The 26346-nt window shown below is 38.0% G+C and overlaps 3 protein-coding genes across 6 annotated transcripts; 2 read left to right on the top strand and 1 right to left on the bottom strand.

The window, feature by feature from the left end:
* Window positions 1-75: 75 nt before the first annotated feature.
* LOC103706292 (secretory carrier-associated membrane protein 4) lies at window positions 76-13014 on the top strand. 2 transcript variants are annotated; one of them, XR_005508058.1, is made up of 13 exons: window positions 76-302; window positions 849-959; window positions 1048-1110; window positions 1372-1405; window positions 1519-1641; window positions 4260-4322; window positions 4402-4495; window positions 4862-4907; window positions 4990-5057; window positions 7078-7238; window positions 7787-7835; window positions 8159-8224; window positions 12705-13014. XR_005508058.1 is itself a non-coding variant. In XM_008790359.3 (12 exons), exons 1-12 carry the CDS (start codon window positions 246-248, stop codon window positions 12735-12737), a joined length of 807 nt encoding a protein of 268 aa, XP_008788581.2. In that variant the 5' UTR covers window positions 78-245; the 3' UTR covers window positions 12738-13014. The 2 variants fall into 2 exon arrangements, 1 of the variants encoding a protein (XP_008788581.2); XM_008790359.3 differs by lacking the exon at window positions 7078-7238 and having other exon boundaries at window positions 78-302.
* A 2417-nt stretch (window positions 13015-15431) lies between these two features.
* LOC103706299 (phosphoribulokinase, chloroplastic) lies at window positions 15432-19714 on the top strand. The gene is made up of 5 exons (XM_008790362.4): window positions 15432-16260; window positions 17577-17661; window positions 17751-17835; window positions 18267-18511; window positions 19230-19714. The coding sequence occupies exons 1-5, from the start codon at window positions 15698-15700 to the stop codon at window positions 19479-19481; spliced, it is 1230 nt and encodes a 409-aa protein (XP_008788584.1). The 5' UTR covers window positions 15432-15697; the 3' UTR covers window positions 19482-19714.
* Window positions 19715-23657: 3943 nt separating this feature from the next.
* LOC103706307 (protein BASIC PENTACYSTEINE7) lies at window positions 23658-26178 on the bottom strand. Of its 3 annotated transcripts, XM_008790373.4 has the most exons (3): window positions 26005-26178; window positions 24943-25003; window positions 23658-24756 (listed from the first exon to the last, which is right to left on the bottom strand). In XM_008790373.4, the coding sequence occupies exons 1-3, from the start codon at window positions 26033-26035 to the stop codon at window positions 23937-23939; spliced, it is 912 nt and encodes a 303-aa protein (XP_008788595.2). In that variant the 5' UTR covers window positions 26036-26178; the 3' UTR covers window positions 23658-23936. The 3 variants fall into 3 exon arrangements, with proteins under 3 accessions (XP_008788595.2, XP_038974389.1, XP_008788600.2); XM_039118461.1 differs by lacking the exon at window positions 24943-25003 and having other exon boundaries at window positions 23658-24786; window positions 26005-26176; XM_008790378.4 differs by having other exon boundaries at window positions 23658-24948; window positions 26005-26174.
* Window positions 26179-26346: the final 168 nt, after the last annotated feature.

Here is a 26346-nt window from a genome sequence, read left to right as displayed (position 1 = left end):
CGGAGGTCACAGGATGACAAGAAGGCGGTTCTTTAATCGGAGAGCCCCGCGTAATAAATAAGCGACCAGTTTCAACGTCGGCGTCATCTCTCTTTTTCTTTTTACTCCCATCGTCGTCTTCGTTGTCATTGCGTCGTCGTCTCCTCCTCGCGGTGAAAGGGAAAGAGAAAGGGAGAGAAGTGAAGGTACTGTTCCCGTCCGCTCTTCCCTCGGAAAACATTTCTCGAGATCCAGTCAAAGAGACCATGCCGCGCCGCGACGACCCCAACCCATTCGACGAAGAAGAAGTCAATCCCTTCTCGGTAACCACACGTCCCCCCTTCTCTCCATCTCTATCTCTCTCCATTTCCCTCTCATTCCTTTTTGAATTCTTCTTGGTTGCCCGAGGCCATTTTCTTTAGCTTTTACTCTAGATTTACCAATTTTCTTGCATATGTTTTTGTGAATTATCAGATCTGGAGTTGGGGGTGTCATTTAAATTGGATCTTGAACTATATTTTGGAGTAGAGTGATCGGATGTACCAATTTAAAAACCCTAGCAGAAATGGTGACATAAAACCTAATCCTCTCTATAGTTATGGTGTTAGCGTGGTTTCCATGCAATCTTGGTCGGTTGAATGCGATGATGGGACCGGTAATTCTAGATCTGGTCTGTCGAAGAGTTCTTGATTGATACTAAACTGTATGGTTTGTTCATCTTGCTGGATTATTGTGTGAATTATCGTTAAGAGATCAAACCTTGTTGCCCATTGTTGGGGTATTTCTGCAAGTGTGTGTCAACTAGGGTACTTTGACTATTTTGAGTTGAAATCCGTTTTTTTGGGAGAAGCTGATGTTTTGCATTGCAGAAGGGTGCAGGTCCTGGTTCAAAATTGCATTTTCCTTCACTGTCATCATTGCATCTGGGTTTTGGCAACAAACATGATGCTACTGTGGACATACCGCTGGAGACGATGAATGTAAGTGGTGCCATTTTGCAGATTATTGGTGTTTACTTAGTTTTTTGATGAGTTGATTGATTATGGGATTCTGTGTTGTCCTGTGTAGGATTCGAAGAAGAAGGCGAAAGAACTTGCAGCATGGGAAACAGATCTGAGAAGGAGAGAAATGGTTAGCCTATGACTAATTCGTTACTTGTTCCAGTTTAATACATTGTTAATCCCATTTTGATTGCCATCACGCAGTCTTCAACCATTACCTTTTGCTTCATTTTTGAATAAAATAAATCCAGTAAAAATCAGTGCTACACATAGTTGAAAATATCACATTGTTATCAATCTTTTGTTTTCTTTTCACCCTTTTCCTTTTTTTTAAATTGCATTACATTATCTTGGTCATATTTTGAACAGACATTCCTGTTTGCTATTTCAGGACATTAAACGCAGGGAAGATGCTTTATCAAATTGTAAGTTCTGAAGTTTCTGACCAATTTATGCATTAATATGACTGGTATAGACTTTACACTTCATTCGATGATAGTTTATCAATGGTGATATGTACCTCTATGTTGCAAAACAGCTGGTGTTTCTACGGATGAGAAAAACTGGCCCCCGTTTTTCCCAATCATTCATCATGACATAGCTAAGGAGATACCAATCCATGCTCAGAAGTTGCAATATCTGGCTTTTGCAAGTTGGCTGGGTATGGACTTACTTTACGCTTTGCTAAATAGGTCTGTGCTCTTTATTTTTCACTGAAGTAATCGAGTTATCAACACGTGACGATACTAATTCTTTTTGACTCTTTCTTGAATAGTTATTCTTGATTTCTATATATTGAAAAAATGAGGTATTATGTAAGTATATTTTCATAACAGGGCTGCACAACGTGAGTTAATCTTTGTTTTATGACTCAACATGATTCTTACATTTTATGCCCAGCTTTCCTATTATCGAGTATCTATTGTATGCTGAATTATTTTGATCTATTAATTTCTTAACTAACCTAGAATTTCCTTATGATTGTTTCATATCTCTGTTTCATCTTTTTGTTATCTTTATTGATAGGTGCCACTTCAGCACTCCTTTTAATATTCTTGGATATGACTAGAGGGTAGCAAAAAATTGAAAAATCTCTCTATTTAAAAATTGATTTCTATGCAAAAAATTGATTGTTGTAACTCTACCCAACCCGATCCGTCCAACTCACCCCATCTAACTCTATCCGCCCCGCCCTGCCCCGAGGTAAGTTCGGGGTGGGTACGGGTAATGGCCTACCTGTTGCCACCTCTATAATTTGATATTAGAAACCAAACTAAACAACTAGAATGAGAATTTTCAACATGGATTAAAATATGTAAAACAACATGGGTAAGTCCATCCTCAAAAGAGAGTAGAAAAAATTTATTTGACAGGTGAACACCACTTCATGGTTTTGAAAAACAAAATTGTATTCATATCCGATCATAATGGGGTGGGTTTTACCCAACTCGTTGCGGATTCGGGACGATTATGTGTAATGGTAAAGCCCACACCGAACCAGATTCAGATATATATAACTCTTCACAAATTCTCTCTATTTAAAAATTGATTTCTATGCAAAAAAATTGATTGTTGTAACTCTACCCAACCTGATCCGTCCAGCTCACCCCATCTAACTCTATCCGCCCTGCCTTGCCCCGAGGTAAGTTCGGGGTGGGTATGGGTAACGGCCTACCTGTTGCCACCTCTATAATCTGATATTAGAAACCAAATTAAACAATTAGAATGAGAATTTTCAACATGGATAAAATATGTAAAACAACATGGGTAAGTCCATCCTCAAAAGAGAGAAGAAAAAAATTATTTGACAGGTGAACACCACTTCATGGTTTTGAAAAACAAAATTGTATTCATAGACTGCATATCGAATTGCACTCATGGACTGCATATTGAATTGCAGCCATAAGAGGACTGCAATTATAAAAAGAAATGTTGGGGACTAACAAACTATAAAAAGAAATGTGAGGCGAGAATTATAGAGATTAATTAATATTCCAGTGCTTATGCAAATGTAAGAGGACTTTTTAAGAAAGAAAAAATATGGAGATTTATTTGCATTGTAGATTAATTGGGTTTGCGTTACATCGTCTGGTTTTTCTAGCTGTCAAACTACCTCCCTAAAAAGCCATAAGGTGAAGGCTTCTCTTGCTTTAGTATTTCAGGATGGATACACCTTTGGGTCAGAAAAGTAACTTCTCTCTGTTAATTTGGTGGTAGGAGTTTCATTTTGACACTTAAGGAGTAAGGAACAATAATCCTATCCACCTTCAAAGGGCGCAATAGGCAGTTGCTGTCCCTGTAGTTGACAGAGCTTTACCATATGATTTGATAGCCGATGCTGATGCATGCCGCTACATATGCTATATTTTGTGTATAAGGCTTTGCTACTAATGGTGCTGTACCCACAGTCTACTAAACATGTGGTCTGTGCTTTTTATCTATAGGCAAAACTTTAGAATATTTGGGGCAATCACTTATCCACATATCTAGCAACTGAATGTCCTACTTGGCATCTGCTCCAAGTGCAAAGTTGCACCACTTTAGATTACTTACATCATTTCTTTTCTGTAGGATGTCCTTGCTTTCATGCCCATATTTCGGTTCTATGTGATGTTGTAATTTAGTATCCCCCATTGATATTCTTCTTGGAATGTTCAATTAATGGAAAGCTGAACTAGAATGTTGATTTTAAAATGTGATTTTTGCTATTAGAGGTCCTCTTGCTCTGGCTTTGTGTTATTAGATATTTAGTTACATATTTGCACATACGTTAGTTACTTAACAGAATACAATACTTATTTCATAGATCTAATCTCCTATTACCCTTCTTTTTTGTTGTGGATGTTGCATAGTTTGAGTTGCTCTTTTGAAAAATGCCTTTGTCGACTAAGTTTGGCTCCATTAAGCTAGACGCTAGTCAATCTTTGATGCTTGTTGATCTTCAGTGCTTTTCTGAAAATGTCTTCTTTTAGTATGTGATGTCTTTTTCTCAAATTTGTAAACTTATGGGTCTTGAAAGGGTTAAGGATGAGCCTCAGCGCAACAGTAAAGTTGCTCTATTATGGCCTGGGTGTTATGGGTTTGAAACACGGAAACAGCTTCTCCGCATGTAGGGTTGAAGTTGCATACATCTGACCCTCCCAGACCCTACATTGGTGGGGTCACCTTTTATGGGTGTTGAAAGAGCTATTGCATAGTCATGGTACTACACAAATATTATGCCATTTTTCTGCTCATTATAATTCATGAGCATGTGTATGTGGTGGAACTTTCTTGCAGGGATAGTTCTTTGTCTTGTGTGGAATGTCATTGCGGTGACTGTCTGTTGGATTAAAGGTGGAGGTAAGATTGAGCATACTCCTACTCTTGTGCATTTCTGCTTTCTTATAGCTTAACTTTCTATTATTATTTCTATCTGCAGGGGTTAAAATCTTTTTCCTTGCGACAATTTATGCTTTACTTGGATGCCCTCTTTCATATGTGCTGTGGTACAGGCCTCTTTATCGTGCAATGAGGTAGGCTGTCCGAGGTTACTGGTGTTGGGTTGATGATACGTCCAACCTTTGTCATCAATATTCAATCCTACAATAGATTTTCATGGTTATGTCATGTCAAGCCAAGCTTGTACAAATTTAAGATTTATCCTGGCTTAAAGGGAGTGATTGCTATTAATGATATGGGAGTATATTTGGTAAATGACAGGAAGAATTGATGGGTTTTGTTTAACTGCACTCATGCACACACTAAATAAATTTTTGGTATTAGAATTTATGGAACAAGTCTGATTTTTCTTGATTTCTTGGGCTTCATCTTGCTCTGTTGCAAAAATCAACAGGAGCTTATTCAATTAGTTGTTGCTTAATTGTTGTTTTTCTAAACAGGACTGATAGCGCTGTGAAGTTTGGCTGGTTTTTCCTTTTGTACCTGGTAATTCTTAATGATGACCTCTTGTGAAGTATGACTAATCCGTCTCTTGCTAATATTTTGTGCTCGTGTTGTCATGGTGCAGTTCCATATTGGTTTCTGTATCTTTGCTGCTATTGCTCCTCCAATTGTATTCCATGGAAAGTCATTGACGTAAGCCATCCTGCTAGTTTTTGATTTTCATAGTGAATCAGTGTTTCTTGCTAATGTTTGATGCATAGTATAGATTTTGAATTTCACTTCCTACCTGATTTAACAGAGAATAATATAGAAGCAAATAAATTTTCCCGGTAGACCACAATTTTTAATCAAACCCAGTGTTTTTTTAACTAAACTTATTCCATGATAGATATTGTATGGCTCTCTTCGATCATCTCTACTATATTATTAAATGAGAGAAGAATATGCCATTTTTGATTCCGTCTATCAAATTTTGTGGCTAGAATATCTTTAGTTCCTCTCTTTACGAGTATCTACAAAGAAAGTGATTAAGAAGTCCAATATATAATCTACTTGCTACCTTTATTTATTCCTTTGCTTCTATTTCTTATCTATATGGTTTATCCTAGACATCCCAAACAAGTTGAACTCCAGTTAGGAAAAAAAAAAATCTAATAGTCTCTTATCCACATCACCAACCCAGTGGTTCTTTTTAAAATTTAAAAACTAACAAAAATATTGATAGTCTTTATCTAATCCACATACTTCATCTATCTTATCCTCCAATTTTTTGAACTTTTTATTAATTTATTTTTAACATGCATTACATGCGTCCATTGCAAGCATCCTAATAGATTGATAGAATCATGATCACAGCATGTTGTTTTTATGTTGATTGCAAGTCATGATACAGTTTCATACTATATCATGCTGTGCTAGTCACATGTTGGGCCATGTGCCAGGGTTCATTAAAAGGAAAATAAAAGAATTGGCCCTTGCCGAGCGTCATGTATTGGTATGATCTAGTATGAGTGATACATGGGTACGAATCCCTTGTACCATGCCCATGAGGTATCTATTATTCAACGAAGGAAGGTGCTAATTCCCTATGAATGCAAGAGGAATGGACTACGTGCTGATTTTGATGTGTCCCCTTATATCAACATTTGAAGTTTTGGCTGAAAAATTATGGGTTTCAGTCCACTTTTAGTGATTTTGGATGAACTTGACTGAAACTTGCCATATATGCTTTTTTCTCTCGATGTTTTAGTCAAATTGGGGCCATTTCTTTATTTGCTTGTTTGGGGGCTAAATGACATCATTTTCTACTGTAATATTTGTTTTTCTTTATTTTTCATTATTTATAATATATTATGTGATTTCTGTGCATAACTAATACATCACAGAAATGACGTCTTTTTTTATGTGAAACAAAATGTCATTCTATAACTACATCTATTAGATTAAATAATCACTTAACCTCAAAATTTTGAGAAAGAATGCATGAATGTAATATATTTGTGAGTTCTACTAAAAATTGAAGAACTTGTTTGAATATGCTAGGCACTACAAAAATAACAATTGTTAATATAGTGAATTGTCAAAAATTAAAGTTCAAGAAGTAAATTCAATATATAAAATGTTTACAGTACGTACTACTATTATATTTAATGAATTCCACCTATGCACAATATCAGCTTCGAACTATAATTATCAAAACTACTCTATTTGTGAGACAAGATGCCCCAAAATATTGTGTAACTTCGTGGTTTCTTTTATTTCCCTTCTATTTTTCAAACTTTTTTGAAATTTTCTCTTTTCTTGACTGAGACTTTCGAGCTGAGAGCAGAACTTCCAAAACCGCTGAAATTGCAAAATCAGAACTCCAAAACCCTATCTGAAATGAATTCTGAAACCGAATTTTCAAACCTACCTTAATATGATTTGTATAAAATCATAATCCTTCTATCACTTTACAGACTTGATCGAAATCAAAACTGATACCAAATTTTCAAACCTACCTTGTTATGAATTGTTTAAAATCAGTAATCCTCCTATTTCTTTGGTGAGTGATTGCTCATCATTGAAGAACCTGGTGAGACATGATTCATTATAAATGAACTAGAATGACCCAGATTGGGAACAACCATGTCTAAGTTTTCAGTGCTATGTAATTTGACATATAATATGTGGGTCAAGGTAGACCTGATTCTCCACACTTTGTCGGATGCAGGTGTTGTATCATTGGACCTTCCGATTAGACCTGACTGACAAGGCTGGTTTACATTGCCTCATATGGACTGCAATTTAAGATCCTACTTGAGGAGCTTGGTTGTGTATCAGTCAATACTGGATGTGAACCTAACTGAGCCCACATATGCTTAGTGATAACTGGTAAGAATCCTCATGTGGGCCAGAGCATGCCTACCGTAGAATGCCATTCATAAATATAAATTCTGGTATCGTTAGAACCACCTGCTAGATGTAACTTTGGGCCACAACTGAGTAGTTTTTTGAGGCACAACTTTTATGTGTCTAGTACATAGAAGATAGTATTGTGGACAACTAGCACCAGACACGACAGTCACCTAGTGAACTTTTTTTTCCCCGTAAGTATGGACTTGCTTGAGCACAGTATATTAATGAAAGATGTTAGGTTTTATGAAATCCTCTTAATCCTTTTTTTTCGCTGGTCATTTTTTGTTTCAAGCGTAGAAAGAAGAAAATAGGGACATGAAAACTGAGAGAATATATACTTACAAGGAGAGCTGATTTTTGCTTTGTCATGCAAATGTTAGCTCTTAGGAAGTTTGACATTAAATATGCCTATGTACGACATCTTCAGTTTATCTGTCATTGGTTTAATGCTTTCTTTTTCCCTCAAGATGTGTTCCTGTGTTAGTCTCTATGATAGTAACATGAAATACTTCTTCTGCTTCCAGGGGTATCTTGGCTGCGGTTGATACTATCTCAGATCACTTGTTGGTGGGGGTAAGTCATAATACATGACTGACTACATAGCTGTCATTGTGTTCTTGTGAATTGCATCTCAGCTGTAACAGGCATGATGGTATTGAAAAACATGAGCCATGCATTTCTTCCGAGTATGCCTATGGCCTTATACCTGTAGCCTAAAGTAAAATCTCATATTTTGTGATGTTGATTATTTGTTTATCATAATCTCTCTGTTCATAGTACAACATAGAGGGCAAAATTTTTCTTCTTATGTATGTAATTATTAAATAAAAGTATACTTTCCTACTCAATTCACATTTATGTCAAATAAAATTTGATCTTCCTTGCTGTGATTGCAGATTTTTTACTTGGTCGGATTTGGCTTATTTTGCTTGGAAACACTTATAAGCCTGTGGGTACTTCAGGTTAGTGCCAAAACCTTCTTTAGTTGTGCTATATAAAATCTTGAAGTGTTCTATTATAACTACTTGTCGACGTTAAGCTTCAAATTTATATGCAAGTTGGGACACAAAGTGCCTTCCATTTGAGCTACAATCTTAACTCAAACTATGTATCACATGCATAAAGGGAAAGCAGAAGAGTCGAGGAAGGGACAAACCTAATATGCTCATAGGATGCAGAGGGGGTGGAAGGGAGGGAAACTGAGTCTCTCTCTCTCTTTCCCCTCCCTCCCTCTCTCTCTCTAACCTACAATGACCTCCGAAGGAAGAAAGGGAGTGTGAAATATCCATGCAGACCATAAATTTTCTGCAGAACAGTATCAGAGCATGAAGGATGACAGTAGGAAGAAGGATTTTCCTAGTTGAATGCTTTTTGGCAAGGAAGCACAAGGCTTGTTTTGTGAGGGAATATGTATTTTAGGAGTGATGACCACTAATTCTACTTGCACAGATGGAGACCAAGTAAGATGTCTGCCTGATCAATCTTATTCCCTCCAGTCCCTATATTTTAATAATAGTATGATGAGCTTCTGCTACTTGGAAGTTTAACAATAGATGGGTTTAGAGAAGAGGCTGATATGTTTGAAATAAAAAAAAAGAAATCAATAAGACAGGTCTTTGCTTTTCTATATCATGTTCTAAGTGTTGCAAGAGCATGGTGCAAAATGGTAATATTTTTTTATTGTGTAAGAGTGCTCCATATGCTTGTCACACAGTTCAGTTTCCACCAAACATGTTGAATTAAAAATGGGCCAAACCTAGCCAAGCCCATGTGTGTTTGGATCCATCTCCAAGTTGGACCATAGAACTTGGTTTAGTTAGCATAGGGTCCATTGGAAAGGTTTGATGTTTGCTTGCAGGTTTGTCTATGAACTAAACCTGGCCTTGTCCTAGCCAACATTGGTCTAATCCCAGGCCAGCTGTTACTGAGGATTCATGTCATATGGAAGCAACCATCTGTTTGGCCATCTCCTAGCTGAGGGTGAGAGAGAAGTACAAATATTGGTGGTGATGAAGTAGCACTAAATGAATCCAGTGGCTTAGTGAAGGACATGGCGGCTCAAGAAGGGAGAGAAGTAGAGGATGGAGAAGACCTCTTGCCTTGAGAACGTCAATGAAGAAGTTATAAGTGTGTCCTTGGTTTTTGTAGTAGATCAAAGTTGTAGATCAAAGAAGTGAAGAGAGAAGGGGTAGGGCAGCTGATGAGAAGCAATAAGAGATGGTTGGCATGGATGATTGAGGAGAAGGCGAGGGATGGTTCAACTATTGAGAAGGGGTAAGAGAAGGTTGGGTAGATGAAAAAGGAGAAGGGGATGAGAAGGATAGTAGGTGGTTGGTGGTACGTGAGAATGCAGAAGGGGTGAAGATATGTGTAGAGTTGGTTTTTTAGCTGAGGGGTTAATGAATGCCCTATAAGTTGAACTAAGTCAATTGAATCAATATTGTTATACTCGACGTGGTGGACTCAATTTGCGTCTGGGATGATGTGTCCAAATCTGGCCCTTTGGACCCTATATGCAGTCCCAGTCCCACTTCCTCAGGGTTTGAACTTTATCAGAATATGGCTGGACCTGGGTCCCTTGACAACCCCAATGAAACTTTTTGTAATTTGCTTTTGCTTCTGTTTTTTACTGATATAATCTTCCAAGTTCCAACTATCTTTTGCTTCAAATGCAAGGGGTTACTTGCCCACTGTAAAGTGCTCTTGCTGTATTCAAGCTATTGCTTATTGTTTTAACCATAGTATGCTGAACGGGCCTTACCGGCCGGTTCAGCATGTACCGGACTGGTTCGGTCCTTGACCGGTCCGATTCAAGCATGGAAAATGGTGGTTCGTGTACTGGTGTGAATTGGACTGATTTGCATTGGTATGCACGCTCGCTGCCCAGTGCACCACGCACGGTTCCCCATGCTGTGCCGTGCGGGCGCGCGGCCTTATGGCAGACTGGTTCGGAACTGGTACGCCTACCGTTATCGGCACAACATACCTTGGTTTTAACCATGTTAAGCATTCACGCTTTTAATGAATATGGTGCTATGTGCTAAGATAGGCTGCTTTATTTCATTAAGTCAAACAATTAAGGAAAGTTTGTGAGAGCATTATTAAGATGATGGATTCCTAGGCATATGGCTGAGCTCTTACAGTAATTTCATTCATAATTTTTCCCTCCTGTAAGATGCATTAAACCGTTTGCAGTTATTATTTTTATTGTAAAATTGAAGTCATTTTCACTATAGTTTGGTTGTAATGGCCCAGGAAGGTTCTTTTAGTGCTAATTGGTTAGTAAATGCTTAAGAAAATAGGCTCATGACTGTAGTAAATGTAAGATGGTTTACATGATTTTTTTTTAAAATTTTACTAATTTGATTGACCTTATCTATAATCTCAACTAAGTCGCAACAATCTTTTCAGTGTAATGTATTGATAATTAGGACAAACAAATATTGTGATTAAATCATCCTTGTGATTTGTATTTCTTGTGGTTGTCATCTTTCTTCTTAGAAATTTTATACTGTTGTTTGTTTGATGGTCAACTAGGTTTTGTATAAGTGCTCCTGTTTTAGGAAATGAGGTAGAAACGTGAAAATGGAGCGGTCTGTTTCAAGTGTATTGAAACATAAAGGAAAGCAACTAATAATCATATAGGAAATAGATTTTTAGTATTTGGAAAACCATTTGGAATCTCTGGGTTCCCCTCCTTATGATGTGATTTTGATTGCATAATCGGCCGCATGTCCTATTGGTTTCCTTGCATGCTTCCAAATATTGGGAAATTGATCAAAGTTGTTACTCCAACAGATTTCTTGGGTTTGTGTTTATTTCAACCTTTTGCCTTATAACTTGTGCTTTGGAGATGAATGCTATCCTTTATATCAAAGATTCTTTTTTCACTTTTCATCTTGAGATTCCCAAAGCTGAGGGAATCTTAGGGCACTGCTCTGTAGTTGCATCGGCTATGTACCAATCTGGGGAAACACCTTCATACTTTAGTGGATCATACAGTGGGATGAGGTTTCTTGGTTGAGGTCCATAGGTTGATAATCTTGAGTGCATGGGAGACTGATTTTTCTATCAAAATGGGTTCTGCTGAACAACTTGTTGCCTCAGATGCATTTACATAGTGGTAATGTTTTGAAGGAGGTTGGGTGCATAAATGTTGCTTGAACTCATTGGCAATCTTGTCTTTTTGCTCACGTATATAGGCAGTGCTGCATATTGTGCCATGAATCCGTGGTTGTTGCTGTTGTTATAATCTGTACTATTGCTTGTTTTGAGGGTTAGCCCGGTATCAGTGTCCGAAATTCTTTTTCGTTGATAACTTTTTTTACATTAATAGATTATAAAAAAAATTAATGATATTCGTGCTGATATATCCTGTGTATTGTATATGTATGAACTAATTTTGTAGCTTTTCTATCCATTTAATTGTTTTTTGAATGAACTGGACTGTGCCAATTATATGCATGATAAATAGGATCATGAAACCTCTCACAATAAATTTGACTTTCAAGTTAGGCTATTTGATTGGTAGGCTGTGCTCTATGGTCAACACCAGATCAAGACCCCGCCCTTTCTCCAACCAAAGAAAATGATAAAGTTTGCTTTCCCCGAGCATTCAATTCAGTTTTCGCAGATGAGTTGTCGGGAATGTCTATCTCTATAACAGCTGATATGCGACATGCCTCGACCCCTCCCACATGACGGGCCTTGATGTCGATAAAGTCGAGCTGGTCATCGATCAGGGTAGAATCCGCTAGTGGGCAACTACCAACAAGGGACCGACCGGTCATGGGTGGAACATGGCCTGCTTGACCCGATGTCGATGGCATCTGGTCTTGGCCGGATTGGATTTCTTTATGACTGACATGGTCGGATGCTTTCTTCTCTCTTTCGGTCAGAGCATGGTCTTACCAGTCGGCTATGTAACGGGAGTGAGCCATACGGCGGTCAGCAGTTGCGCGTTTAAATGGTAAATGAAAACGCACCCATCTCAACAAATAGGTTGGAAAATTAGGATGAGATCTAAACTTGTCCACAATATCCTCATCCGTGGCATGCCCCTATATGATTCTTCGATTCGATTGCTTCATAAGGTCCAGGAAGGGGAACTATTCCTGTTTCAGTCAAAAAGACAAAGTAAGGGGTTGTCTCAGGGCAGGGAGCACACACGGTATCCTTTCCGGCGCTTTCCATCAAAACTGACAACCATCGTTGGTGTTAACTGTCGTGTGACAGCATGCCTAAGTTTGTTTATCTTTGCACTATGAGTTCTTAGTGTAACAACTAACAGAATCATGCATGTAAATAGTCATACACAGATCATTAAATGAAAGTGCATATAGTCCTTTATACGTAGAGATATTCAGACATTTTTTGGATCATCTTTTACTGCTTTTATCTGTTTCTTCCCTGAATGTGGTTTGTTGTTTTTGCTGTATGCAGAAAGTTTATATGTATTTCAGAGGGCAGAAATGAAGATGGTGCAGGGAGCAAACACGAAACCTCTAATTCATCATCCTATTGCTTGAGCTGTCTACACTCTATATACATGCTTGGCTATGTTTTCTGTATTTCTCTCCTTTTTTCCTTTTTTTTAAAGATTGTTGTTTGATGAAGAGGTACCAAGTTGTGGGAGAGTATCAAAATGATTCTAATTCTTCTGTTCATTTTCTGTGTCAATAAGGTCTCATCTGCCTCTTGCCTGAAGTTTGAAGTTTGGGTTATTAATTTGAAGATTAATGTTTCTGTTGCATTTTCCAAGATGGTTGTCCGGTGACCTGCGTGGTTGCTCCGGTTGCCATAAGGTTTCCATAAGTCTTTGGGTTGAGCTAAGATGCCATCAAGTATTGCTTTGTTTTGAGGCTTGTGGGGTGGGGTTTGGGGCACACCTGTGGCGGCCATATGGAATCAAGCGCGTCTCATTACTGGATTCCTGGGTCTCCTTTAAATATTTGTTGAAATCATCTTATCAGTCTGATGAGCTTTAATGACCTCAGCCAAGACATCGTGGCTTCTCATTCTTTAGTTAGCATCCAGTTGTTTTCATAAGTGAAAATAGCAAATCTAGTTATGCACCGTGTCTTGCCTCCGGAAGTTGACTATGACACCTGCAGAAAGGAAGTTTTCTTTAAAACTTCCAAAGCCTAGAACCAATACATTGTTGTATTATTTTGTTTTCTCTGTGAAAAAAATTATAATTATCAATAACACATACTGTGAACATAGTTGTGTGTAAAATAACTCAGGTAGTTGTCAAGAAAATGTTGGATGCTGTTAGTTCCTTTCTTCTGTTTTGGTGTGAGAGATGGAATAATCTTGCAGGTAACTACGGCAAGCTAGACAAAATGATATCTACCAAGTTTGTAAACAATCCTCCGGATACAGTTGCTCCGTCTTTGTATCTATCCACAAATAGATGGGTTGGATGACCACTTGGAACGGGATGTGCTGGTTGTACCTTGGAGCCTCAGTACAATCATGGCTTCTTCACATGTTGTTCGTAGGTATCATCTAAGACTATGGGGTTTGAGTCACGTTCATATGTTTCGAGGATTTTAACTGTAATATATGAGTGCTTTCTGAATATTATTTGTTGTGCGCACTTGAGATGTTTCTAAATGCTAACTAGATTTTGAATGGAAAGCTACTTGCCAGCACTTCTTAAAGATTTGCCAAGACCTAAAAATTTTAATAATAGCTGTATCAGTTCTTTGTAAATTAACAATACTATAATTCATGAACTACCTCCATATTTTCTCTAATTATCCACCTATGAACAAATTATGCAGAGAAGTCTTGGCTTCTTTTGGTAATATTCGGATGTGTGGTATGGTAGGTCTTAATTCATCAACGGATTTTCTTGCTATCGTCTAAGGTTTTGTGGATCATTATGATCTATGAGATGTTACAACTTTCTAAGATGTGCTCCCAAAATAGCAATAAAATTTATTAACTTTGAAGCAAGATAGTTTATGGCACATTAGCAATTGATCGAGCTGATTTTAAATGGTCAGCGCCAACGACCTTGCATCCATCATCATCATCTCCAATGTTTTAGCCCGGTTACAAGAGACAAAAGATGCAACATCACCTTCTCCTTTCTGGTAGTCAGGCTTTGCGTGCAAGATATCGAGTTAGGGTTTGGCCAGTCTGATTTTCTGCATGGCATTTAAGAGGTAAATAGATAATTTTGTTTAGTCTCAATTCTTGAGCTGCTAGAAGAACCGGAAGGAAACTAGGACTGTCATGCTCGCATATTCCCATAGATCAGAATATGCGACCATATAACAAAATATTTTAAGACTTATGAGGATTTGTGCAGGCATGTATTTAGTTCCACATCGATTATTCGCTGGATAGATCTTGGGTATTTATAAAGGATCAAAAAATCCAAATAATACCTTCTGACTAGTCTTTTTGAGTGAGATTCTGGGTTGTTACAAATGATATTAGAGCGAACCCAACCCATAATCTATGTGGACTAGAGGACACTGCACACGGATCTAGTGGGACTGACCACGAGCCAATCGTGGTGTTTGTGATTAAATTTGAATGGATTTGAATCATTAGCTCGACGAGAACGTCAGGGTTTGAATGGAAGGAGTATGTAAGGATATGTGCGGGCGTGTGTTTAGTTCCACATCGGTTATTTGCTGGATAGATCTTGAGTACTTATACAGAATTAAAAAATCTAAATAATATTTTCTAGCTAGACTTTTTGGATGAAGTACTGTGTTGTTACAAGGCTTCCCTTTGCAGCTCTTGATCTAAACCTCTATCCGTCACCTTGGTTCATGCACCCCATCCCTCAATAAATTCTCCACCCTTCATTCCCTCATCTCCAACCCTCCGTCCTTCTATCGCCAGGTGGCATGACCATATCTAAACCAATGAAATAACCACCACGCTTTCTACATGCATCCCAGCCCATCACACACCTCACCCAATCAACAGGAAAAATCACGCCATAATTTTATATTAAAAAAAATTTAAAAATCGCATTTTTATTGCACGATGAAAGCAAACTAAAAGACAAGCCGCCTCCCCAAGTCCCCTGGCCTCCAACCACATGTCCTCGCTCCTCCCACCTCAATAACCTCCCATTTTGTCTATATCAATGGGCATCACTCGACCAAAAAAATTTACAGGAAGGCAAAGAAAAATATAAAAAAATCTGAAGACATATTAATAACGGCTTCTTTAGAAAAGAGAAGGGTGCGAAAAATTCAATAAGAAACTCTCAGATACTCAAAAGGTTGAAATCATCAAAAAGAAACGAAGGCACACCACAGCCCCCTTCTCTCATCTTCATGTTTCCTCCTTCCTGCTAGACTTCCCTCTCCATCTCTTCTTACCTTCTCTTAAAGGAAAGAAGAACAACCCACATCACCTGCCACCCCACCCTTGAAAGAAGACACCAGATAGCCCAGTTAAGGATGGCAGTTTGCACAGTCTACACGACCCCTTCCCTTCACTCCCCATGCTCTGTCTCCAACCCAACAAAGACTTGCTTTGGATTCAACCAGAGGCAGCAGGTGATCTTCTACACCAGTGGGAGGGGAAGCAGCAGGAGGGGAGGAAAGAAATATTCGGAGACCTTCTATTGCTCCGCTGAGGCGAAGACAGTGGTGATTGGGCTGGCGGCGGACTCAGGGTGTGGGAAGAGCACCTTCATGAGGAGGCTGACCAGCGTTTTTGGAGGAGCAGCAGAGCCTCCCAAGGGAGGGAACCCAGACTCCAACACTTTGATCAGTGACACCACCACAGTGATTTGTTTGGATGACTTCCACTCCCTGGACAGGACGGGGAGGAAGGAGAAGGGAGTGACAGCTTTGGACCCGAGGGCGAACAACTTCGATCTCATGTATGAGCAGGTGAAGGCCCTCAAGGAAGGGGTGGCTGTGGAGAAGCCTATTTACAACCATGTTACTGGTCTGCTGGACCCCCCCGAGCTCATCCAGCCTCCCAGGATCCTGGTCATTGAAGGACTGCACCCAATGTGAGTTTACCCTGGGTTTCCTGTGACTCCTCTCCTCTTTTCTTTTCATCCTTGAAAAATGTGATTTCCTTTATTCTTTTCAAGGTTTTTTGCTCTTAGCTATCCCTATCTGTTTACTTTTATTGTTTTGTTGGTTGAAATTTGTGTAAGAGCTCTGGTTGGTGATTATTGGCAGCAAATTGCTTATAATCTAAAACTTGTTTTGAGCAATCTTACGATCTAGAAAATTGTGATATTCCATAATCTATTATTTATCTTTTCTTTTCCTTCATGCATGCATGCATGTGTACGAGTCTGTGACTGTAATTGATGAGAGTATAGTAGTCTGTATGCTACTTATGTTTATTTTAATTGATTTAACTAATTGTAGGATTATTTGCTATCTCATGATGTGAAGCTATTTTCTTGCAATTTATCTACTTGAACATGGTGAACATTTTATGCATATGCGTTTGATTTGTCTTATTCTGCTGTAGATGATTCGGACCGATAATCTATAGAATATCTGTTAGATATTTTTGATATTTGACTTGATGAGAATGTTTATAGTTCTACTATACTACATGTTTTGCCGATACCTAAGATATGTAACTCCATTATTGTTTGAGCCAGAGACAATTACGGCACCCTAATAAGCAATCAGCCTTTGTATGATGAGTGATTTGTGCTTATATGACACAGTTGCTCGCCACAAATGCATGCTCCCCAACAAGGACATGGCAGTGGTGTTCAATGAAAAGTTCATGGGAATATTAATTCACACTTCCATTTCATATTTATATTATCTCTAGTCTGAATATTTTTCATGCAACTTCACTTTGTAATTTAAAGTTAGCATAAGTATCTCTGTGAATGTCTCGCACCATCTTCACTGCTTTGATAATGCAGTTTCCATCTGATTCAGAGAAGTTTATGTATGTTTAAGGATCTCTGTAATGTTCACAAAAAGGTCTGATACTGCAGCAAGGTGGGAGAAGTTTTCGTAAAATCTTAAAGTTTCCTTTCTTATAACATTAACCATTCAAGTGGAATAACTTCTTCTTATCCAACATCTAAATTGGTAATTTGCGTACCTTTCATAAATTTTGACTAAATTCCCAGAGGTTTCCATCTATGGTTTATCATCTCCAGTCTGGGAAACTTTCTTGAAACATTTCTGTCATACTAACCAAAAGCATTTGTTTGATCTGTACTCTCTGTAATCAGATAAGCAATTTCTTCTTTTTTTTCTTCTAAACTTTGAGAAAAGCTTTCTGATTTTGGCAAGCAGATTCACGAAGTAGCTTGAAACCTGAGTATAATTTTTCTGTCTTCAGGTATGATCCTCGTGTGAGGGATCTCTTGGACTTCAGCATCTACTTGGACATCAGCAATGAGGTTAAGTTCGCATGGAAAATTCAGGTCGGTGACTGGAGCTCTTAACTGATTTCAATACGTATGGTAATATAGTTGGAATGTCCTCAAATCTCATCTAATTTCAAGAATTGCAGAGAGATATGGCCGAGCGTGGGCATAGTCTTGAAAGTATTAAAGCTAGCATTGAGGCTCGAAAACCAGACTTTGATGCTTACATTGGTAATTTTCATAGACAAAGCCCAATCTCTATTTCTTCAGTTTCTTGATGCCAAGTGCTTGCTTATTTTAGAGAAACTGAACTAGTCAACATGAATGATATATGATATGTACTGCAAAAAAAGGACCTCCTCAGCAACAAAGAGCTACCTTATGCTATTCATGTCACCTTGAAAGGCTAAAGAGGAGTAATCAAGACTGTAAATCTAGATGGCATATTGATATCTACTTTGTGATCGTGAGTTTTACTTCATAAAAAAAAACACTGCAATGAGTTTTGTATATCAACAGAAAAAGGTTAAAGGAAGATGATAATATGTTGCAGGTTTGATCACAAGATAATACATATAGATGTGTATCTTGTTTACATTTATGAACATATTTACTTTCTCTGCAAGGTCCTTAATTATGTCACTAAACATGACCCTTTTCAGACCCACAGAAGCAATATGCTGATGCTGTGATAGAAGTTTTGCCCACCCAATTGATTCCTGGTGATAATGAAGGGACAGTGTTGCGGGTTCGCTTGATCATGAAAGAAGGATTGAAGTATTTCAGTCCTGTTTACCTCTTTGATGAAGGCTCCACCATCTCTTGGATACCTTGTGGGAGGAAACTGACTTGTTCATATCCTGGAATCAAATTCTTCTATGGTCCAGACACCTACTTTTCCCATGAGGTAACTCTGAGGCCTGAGAGCAAGAGTTTCTTTCCCTTATTCTAATTTCGACATCATCATATAGATCTCTGGTTCATTTCAATTAACTTGCAAAGAAAGTCATGGAAGAATATGATTGGAGAATCAATCGAAATTCCTAGATTGGTTTTGAACCAAGTAAGATGACTTCTAACTCAGTTTGCAACCACTAATTCTGTACATATCATTTTTAGCACCTTAAAGTGACAAGAAAATATCCAATTTAATATTTAAAGCTGTTCATCATATAACTCTTAATGGGAAGGAAAAAAAAACATTCAAAAGATGATTCAAATAGTTAAAAGAAAAACAAAGAAGCCTTCCAAGTTTAGGGTCTGCATATTTGCACTAGAATTTGAGTCCTGAGGAGGTTTCCTGGCCATCAGAATCCAGAGAAGAATTGAGCCTGGATAGATATTTTAAAATGGATTATATCAAGCCCCCTCCATAAATTTATTGCAACATTTTTTGATAATATAATTGAAAGATCTTAAAGTTTGGGTAAGTAAAGATCTAATAACTGGCGAAAAGATTTCTATTATAAAGATTCTTAATGAAGCCATGTACTAATTTATAAACCGGGCTATATAGCAACTAGTTTATAAAACTCTAATGCATAACCAACTCACATGAATCAACGAGCATCTGGTAGGAAAGTTCGTGCAGTTGATTCAGTTCTTTTTGGATTTCATTTCCATAGGTTTCCATTTTAGAGATGGATGGGCAGTTTGATAGATTGGATGAGCTCATTTATGTGGAGAGCCATCTAAGCAACATCTCAACCAAGTTCTATGGGGAGGTGACACAGCAGATGTTGAAGCATGCCGACTTCCCGGGCAGCAATAACGGGACCGGTCTCTTCCAAACTATCATTGGTTTGAAAATAAGAGATCTATACGAACAGATCCTTGCACAGAAGGCAGCTGCTCCTGCGGAAGCAGCAAAAGTTTAGATGTCAAAAATCTTCTTCTCTCAAATGACAGCATCAGTATTTGTATCTCTTGTAATCTATATAGAATCTGTAATATAGGAGCAGGGAAGAAGAAATGTAGCAAATCCCCCACCAGATTGCAAGCAATGGGGCATCTAGATTTGAGTGAAATGTTTTCTTCCGCAATCAAATGCCCTTGTCAATAGAAGAAATATGTTTGTTTTCGCCTGGCCATGGTGATGGTCAATCTATAATTTGGACGTGTGATCTCTAAATCCTAAACCCTAAATCCTAAAAAGAGATCAGTGATGTTTATCGAGTATTTAACATATAAAATATTTGCACTTGCTGGTTTATTTAAAACGATATCTGTTCTTTCAACTAATTGTCAAAAATGATTTAGAAAATATTACGAGAAGATAGCCTTGAATCAGAGTAGCTGGGGAAAAGGAATTTATTGAGCTGGCCAAATTGGAACAAGCCTTGATGGTTATGGTTGTCTTCTTTTAAGTGTAGTGTAGTACTGTACATGTCAAAGCAATGTTAGGTGAAAGACCTTTCACGGCAAAGAAGCAACTTGGGTTCACGTCAAGAGTTAGTTTGCTCAGAGGCGACTGTTTTGATATTCGTGCACGATCGGCAATGGCAGGGCAAGGCGAGCGGGAGTGCTGCCGTTGGTGAAAGCCGGGGATTGCCGGCGCAGGGGGAGGAGATGGGTGGTCGGATGAAGCTAGAAAAATATGAGACACACATGATCTCGAAGGTGGAGGTGGAGAATCTCCGACGACACTTCATAGCAGTTCTTGAGCTGCTGGAGGAGCCGATCGAGGCGTCTCACAACCAGATGGTGGTTGTCCGAAACTTTAGTTGCCGGGTGCCGGTGGAATGGACAGCCGGAAACTTCGCTCTCTAAATACTGTGCATCTTTGCTTTGAGATGTACTGTAGTACGGTACATCTTAAAGCAATGTTAAGCGAAAGACCTTTGCACAAGAACTTTATTAGCAATTATAATTATACAGAGTTAATATATGCCTTCCACGTATTGTCTCTCTTCAAAAAACAAAAAAAAATTCATATCACGCAGATTAATCTGAAGAAAATCAGAAATAATATGATTTTGTGTGTACAATATCGTTCATGTAATCCTTCCACCCAAACACAGAAAACGACAGCTGAAAAAAGAAGGAATTCTTGAGGACAGAACTTTGCCTTAAAGGTAAACATTATTCTTCGGTCCCCGTTTCTGGCCAACTTTTTGTTCTTTCTGCAATCCTCTTTGTTCTCTTTTATCCACTTCGTTCTCCCATTAAATTCTTTTGTACCTGCCATCCCTGCAACACTGTCCACAATTAAGGCTGCTGCTGAGAAGCAGAGATCTTTCTTCTATGTGCGATTCAATTAGCTAACCAAACAAAAAACGAGGAAAAGCTTCTTTTCTGAGTACTGCCGAGTCTGCATGCTTTCGTCGCATATACTCGTATTTATGAATATCTTTGATTGGTATATAAGAAGGCATAACTTCTTACCGCCTTCTGGCCGGGTCATATCAACATAGCACAGACCAGGCTGCAAGGAGGCCTTCTGGGTTGGATGCAATGGGCACAACCCAAATCTATTTGACAGTTGAATCAGCACAAAGATTGAACCCGGCTAGAGGTTCAATCGAACTGAGTTAAGTCAAGTAGCTAGAGGCTCGAACTCCACTCGATTCAAATATTCGGGCTCAAAGCTTGACTCGAGATCGATCGTATCTTAATATCCAAACTCGAGCTCAATTCGATAAAAAAAAAAAAAAAAGACAATACCCAACATCGACTCGACTCGAATATCAACCGAATCATACTCAAACTCGAGTTCAAGCTCAAATTCGAGCCTGGTTTATGATTACAAAATATGGTTAAAACAAAATATAATATTATATTATATTTTAAAATATTAAATTAATAATATATTGTAAATAAAATAAAATATTATTAAAAAAATATATATTTGACTAGGCTTGTGAGCCTTCGAGTCGAGTATTTTGCTAATCAAGCTCGATAACAGTCGAGTCGAGCTCGAGCAGCTCACAAGTTGCTCATCTCATTTGCACCCCTAACCCAAAACTAATCCAATTCCAATCAGGTTGGATTAGATCAGATATAATAACAATTTTATCAATCAATCACTTTTTCACATCAAATTAATTCACCAATAATCCCAAAACAAAACAAAAAAAAAAAACATGATAAATATACATAAATTGATTAGGTAATAATATTATAACATATTATGCAATGCAATATATAGACATTATCAAAAACATATTCTACATAAGGTTTGATTGATAACCATAAATAGTTATAGTTAATAGCACGAAATATTGCCTAACTATATCACAAAATTATTAGGATCAGCTCGATTAGGAATTTAGTGGTCCAAATCCATTCTGTATTCAGGAAGGCATATTAGCCTAATCCAAGTAGCTTTGGGTCATGCTCGACCAGATTAATTTCGGTAGCTTCCAAATCCGACTGGATCAATCCAATCCACTTGCAGTCCTAGCATTGACTACAAAGTAATACATTGGCATGCGTCCCCATTGATACAGTAACTGAGCTTTTCTTACTACTGTAGGTTTCAATGTTCTCTCTCTCTATTTTTAATTTATTTTTACTTTTCTTGAAATACTTGGGGTTTGAGTGCAGGCAAACTTGTGACAAAAAAATGAAGCAAGATCATATTTTGATTACAGAGATAATGAAGGATGCCCCCGATGCAGCGTCCTTTTTAACCGTATGATCGATGGACAAAAGCTTTCGACATAAGATAAAAAGATGGTCGGTCCACTACAATCAGATAATCCTAGAAAAATCATGCATGTTCCTCGGATTTAAATGAGCTAGTTTGTCCCCCCTCCATTCTTAATCACATCTTAAACACGAATATAGGTCTTTGTTTTTTCATTGTTATGTTGAACTGTATGTTTTTTCTGCATATACACAGCTCAAGCTAAAAACTTATTAGGGTTTCTTATTTTCCTTCGGTTACCTTCTCTCCTAACAGGGGTTATCATTGCCACATTATAAACTAAACTTCGTGTATTATGCCAATGATAAACACATTACCGAAGTCTCTTGCACAAGAAATCACAAAATTATTCCCTGAAAAATGTTCGCATTATATACCTCCAAACATCATGGAAAACCCTTCCTATACCGCAAAACATAAATTAATCAATTATTTTCATCTGTACAGATTTACTAGTAAAAGAAACTATGTAGATCAAGAACGAAATCTTTTAAGTTAGGTCTATAAGTGTGCAGGAGAAATCTGTTTAATTTGGAATGAACTGTTACATGTGTAAACTCTGGTATTCATTTGATATGGAACACCATAACAGCTATGGCATACTCAAGATGCACGAAGCATTAAGAATAAGCATTTCAAAAATCAAAAAGTTCTCCAAGATTTGTTTTCATCTCTGATAATTTAATCCAACATGCTTGTGATTGACTGAGATGATGTAACTATTTGTCCCCGAGTCCTGAAGTTGCTTCAGTATTCTATGACATGGCATGCACATGATATGAGCTTCACAGGAGATGAACAATATCACATCTAAATTTGGTCAGTCTCAGCATCCATGAAATCACTATCACGCAACAGAAAAGATCCATAATTGAATACGCTACCACTGTGCTCTTAAGGTCGTGTTATTTCAAACAGCTATACCATGTTACAAGAGATTTTTATCGGTTCTTGGCAATTCAAGGAATCTAGATCTACAGCTAAAGTTTCGCAAGAAAAAGACAAATAAACAGTACAGATCTTAGCTTATCTAGAAAAGAGCAGATCAATGAGACAAGCGACTGAAAATATAAAAGAGACCCAAATATAAAGAATATATTCATGTCAAAGTAACTCACGCCCGATAATTCTCATGACAAATACATCAGAAATTCTGAAACACTTTTGGAAGAATTCGCTAAAGGATTTTGCCAATATTCGACACATATTTCTCCCTCCAACTCCAAATTATCCTGTATATGATTATCTAAAAAGGCTTTAACAGTCCATATGAACTCATCAAACTGCAAAAAGTGACCCTCTCTGGATGGCATTTGCATATGAACCCATCATGACATACATAATTCAGATATATATTTACGTTCATGGATATATCTTAATATGCCTGTCTAACCAGAAATGCATATAATACAAGAAAGCATAAGGCTCCATGCATTCACTAAGCATAGCATAATGATGCTCATATAGGCACGATTAGAAAAAAAGTCATCTGCATGAAAGGCTCAAAGTTGCCTATGGTACATTAAAATGTTCGGCCAGAACTAGGGAGTTGTTTCGATCTAGATTGCATATCATCCTCCACATATTTTCCCACAAGTACTTCAAATATGAAAAGAAAATCACGTTCAAAGGCAAAACATAAAGAGGCTAGAAAGAGGATGTTGGTTTTGCTACCCCTTTGTCGCTACTTGATTGTGACAAACTTATTAGTGCCATGTCTTGCCCAGTGATCCTTCAAATCAACTGCATAAGAAAGATCATGGCCTTCAGCAGCAAGTCTGTGTAGAAGCTTTCTGTATGCACCAATGCTCATTTTCCTTCCTGCGAGGCGTGCACCAGGCCTGGAAGGACTCATCGGAAGAGGATATTCTGATATGCTCATGGTACAGCAGGATGATTGCCACCCACCAGCTCCCCATCTATAACACTGGTGAGGCACACCAGTGCATGAGCATACAGGCACTGGAACATTCGAAAAATCTACCATTGTTCCATCTACAATAATATCTTGAGTCTTCTTCTCACGTTTCCCCTTGGACGTGGAATTTCCTTTCTTCTCTGCTGGTACCGATGGCTGTTTCTTTGGTTCCTTTTGCCTCAAAAGTTTAGTGGCAGTGTGATTATTTTTCCTAGTGGAAGGATGCTTTTTTCTGACTTTCAGTGGCTTAGCTTCAAGCACACCTTCTTGCATTGCACCTTCTGCAGCAACTGGCACGCCTTGCGCATCGATCATTTCTGAATTAACTGGAGTTGCATGAGAAGAATTCATATTTTTTGTCTGAGACAGGAAACTTCTCTGTGGAATCCAGGAAAAGTCCATTGCTCCAGAATTGCATTCACCAGCTATGGAATCTCTGTTAATGTAAGAGCTCATTCTCAGAGAAGTCTCTTGGTGTCCTGAAACAATGCTGTTTGGAACTGAAAGACCAGAAACTGGCTTTAAAACTGACTCTGCATGTCCCGTATGATTGGAGAACTCCCAAATTCTTGTACCCAATCTTCCCCTTCCATCCATGCAAACCCAATGAAGCACTCTAATGTTAAAACTGAATACCCTCTTCAGTCCATGAATGAAACTAAACTTGCACTCTGTAATTATATCTATCTGTCTGCTTAAAACCAACTAATTGACAGAAAATCAGCAAAATCCAGCTACTGAAATTAAAGGAGCACAGACTTGATTTACCCACCAATTACTGCAAAAGGGAATCCTCGTGAAACCAATAATAGACACAAAACTCCACCCAAAAACTGAAATTTACCAAACCCAATATCAGTCTCATTAATAATCTCAATTTTTTGGACATGACCATTAAAATATATGTTCGCATGCAGGACATATGCACAACCTGACTGCACAGCAATCAGAACAACATCGAATTTAGAATCACTGCTGTAAGAAACTTAAAAACCCTTGGCTCCATGATATCCTATTTTCTGGCCTTATTGGATGTATTCATACTGGACATGCATGATCCACCTTATCCAAAAAAAAAAAAAAAAACCTCCGAAGATCTGAAGACAAGTTATTTAGATCTTGTCAATGGACTTAGGAAGATGGATCTATAAAATCCTAATAATAATTAAAAGAAATCCATTTACAATACAACCGCCAACGGTTTAAGGGATGCAATATATGGCAAAGACGAAAGTCTGCCTTGAGGAGAAAACCCCTGCCCCTCTCCCACACATGATGAATCAGCTAGGACATGGGTATCGATTCAAAATGTCGATCAATCCAATAAAATATTAATAAAACATAGAATAAGGAACACATCATTATAAAAACTGAATCTTTTAAGAAGCTCAACAGGAAGCAGCAGCACAAATGGAATATAGAAATTTTGAACTGGAGCACCAAGTAAAAGAGAAATTAATGCATAAAAAAGGGAAAGGACTGACTTCAATTACTTCCTACATATATCTTCTTTTCTTTTTTGTAAAAAAAAAAAAAAGCTCAGAACCATGAAACTAGAGGAACAAATATCTTTGGGGGAACACTTATTTCACTTGGCAAAACCGGCTGGCTACAGAAAATCACAGAAGTCATGAGCAGACAGACACTGGAGCCCATCACAAAACCACTCCAATACTTTATAATATCCCCACAAAATTTTGAACACCAATCTTTCTAAGCAGCATAGAGTGAACAAAAACAAGCAGTCAAGAAATACAAGAAAAAGCTACTCAAAAATATGAAGATCATCTTTCTAAATGGAGAAAGTGGGGGTGGGGGGTGAGAGAAATCTTACAGACTAAGCCTTCAAAGAAGCAACCTTCCATGGACCCTCTCTTCTTGTTCTACATTTTTTTTTTCCTCTTTGTATTTAGTTCCCTTTCTGATAATAAAAGCAATAGGTGGAGTGGTTGAGAAAGGTGAGGAAAGGGAGATGGGTCCTTCCCTCTTCTTTTAATGGGCGCTGCTGCACCAATACCATGAAAAAACAAACAGTTGAGTTGACGGGGTGACCTCTCCTTGGATTTCTTTCGGTTGATTGAAGGTTCCAACTATGCCCTTATTCTCTCATCAAAATTATCTTGCATGCCTTGCAAACTCACATAGCTTGAACCATACCATGTTTAAGTTGCTAAGT

This window comes from Phoenix dactylifera, chromosome 2, assembly GCF_009389715.1.
Source record: "Phoenix dactylifera cultivar Barhee BC4 chromosome 2, palm_55x_up_171113_PBpolish2nd_filt_p, whole genome shotgun sequence".
Lineage (NCBI taxonomy): Eukaryota > Viridiplantae > Streptophyta > Magnoliopsida > Arecales > Arecaceae > Phoenix > Phoenix dactylifera.
Note: the sequence above shows the minus strand (reverse complement) of the source record. Positions and strands in the feature narration are given on the sequence as shown.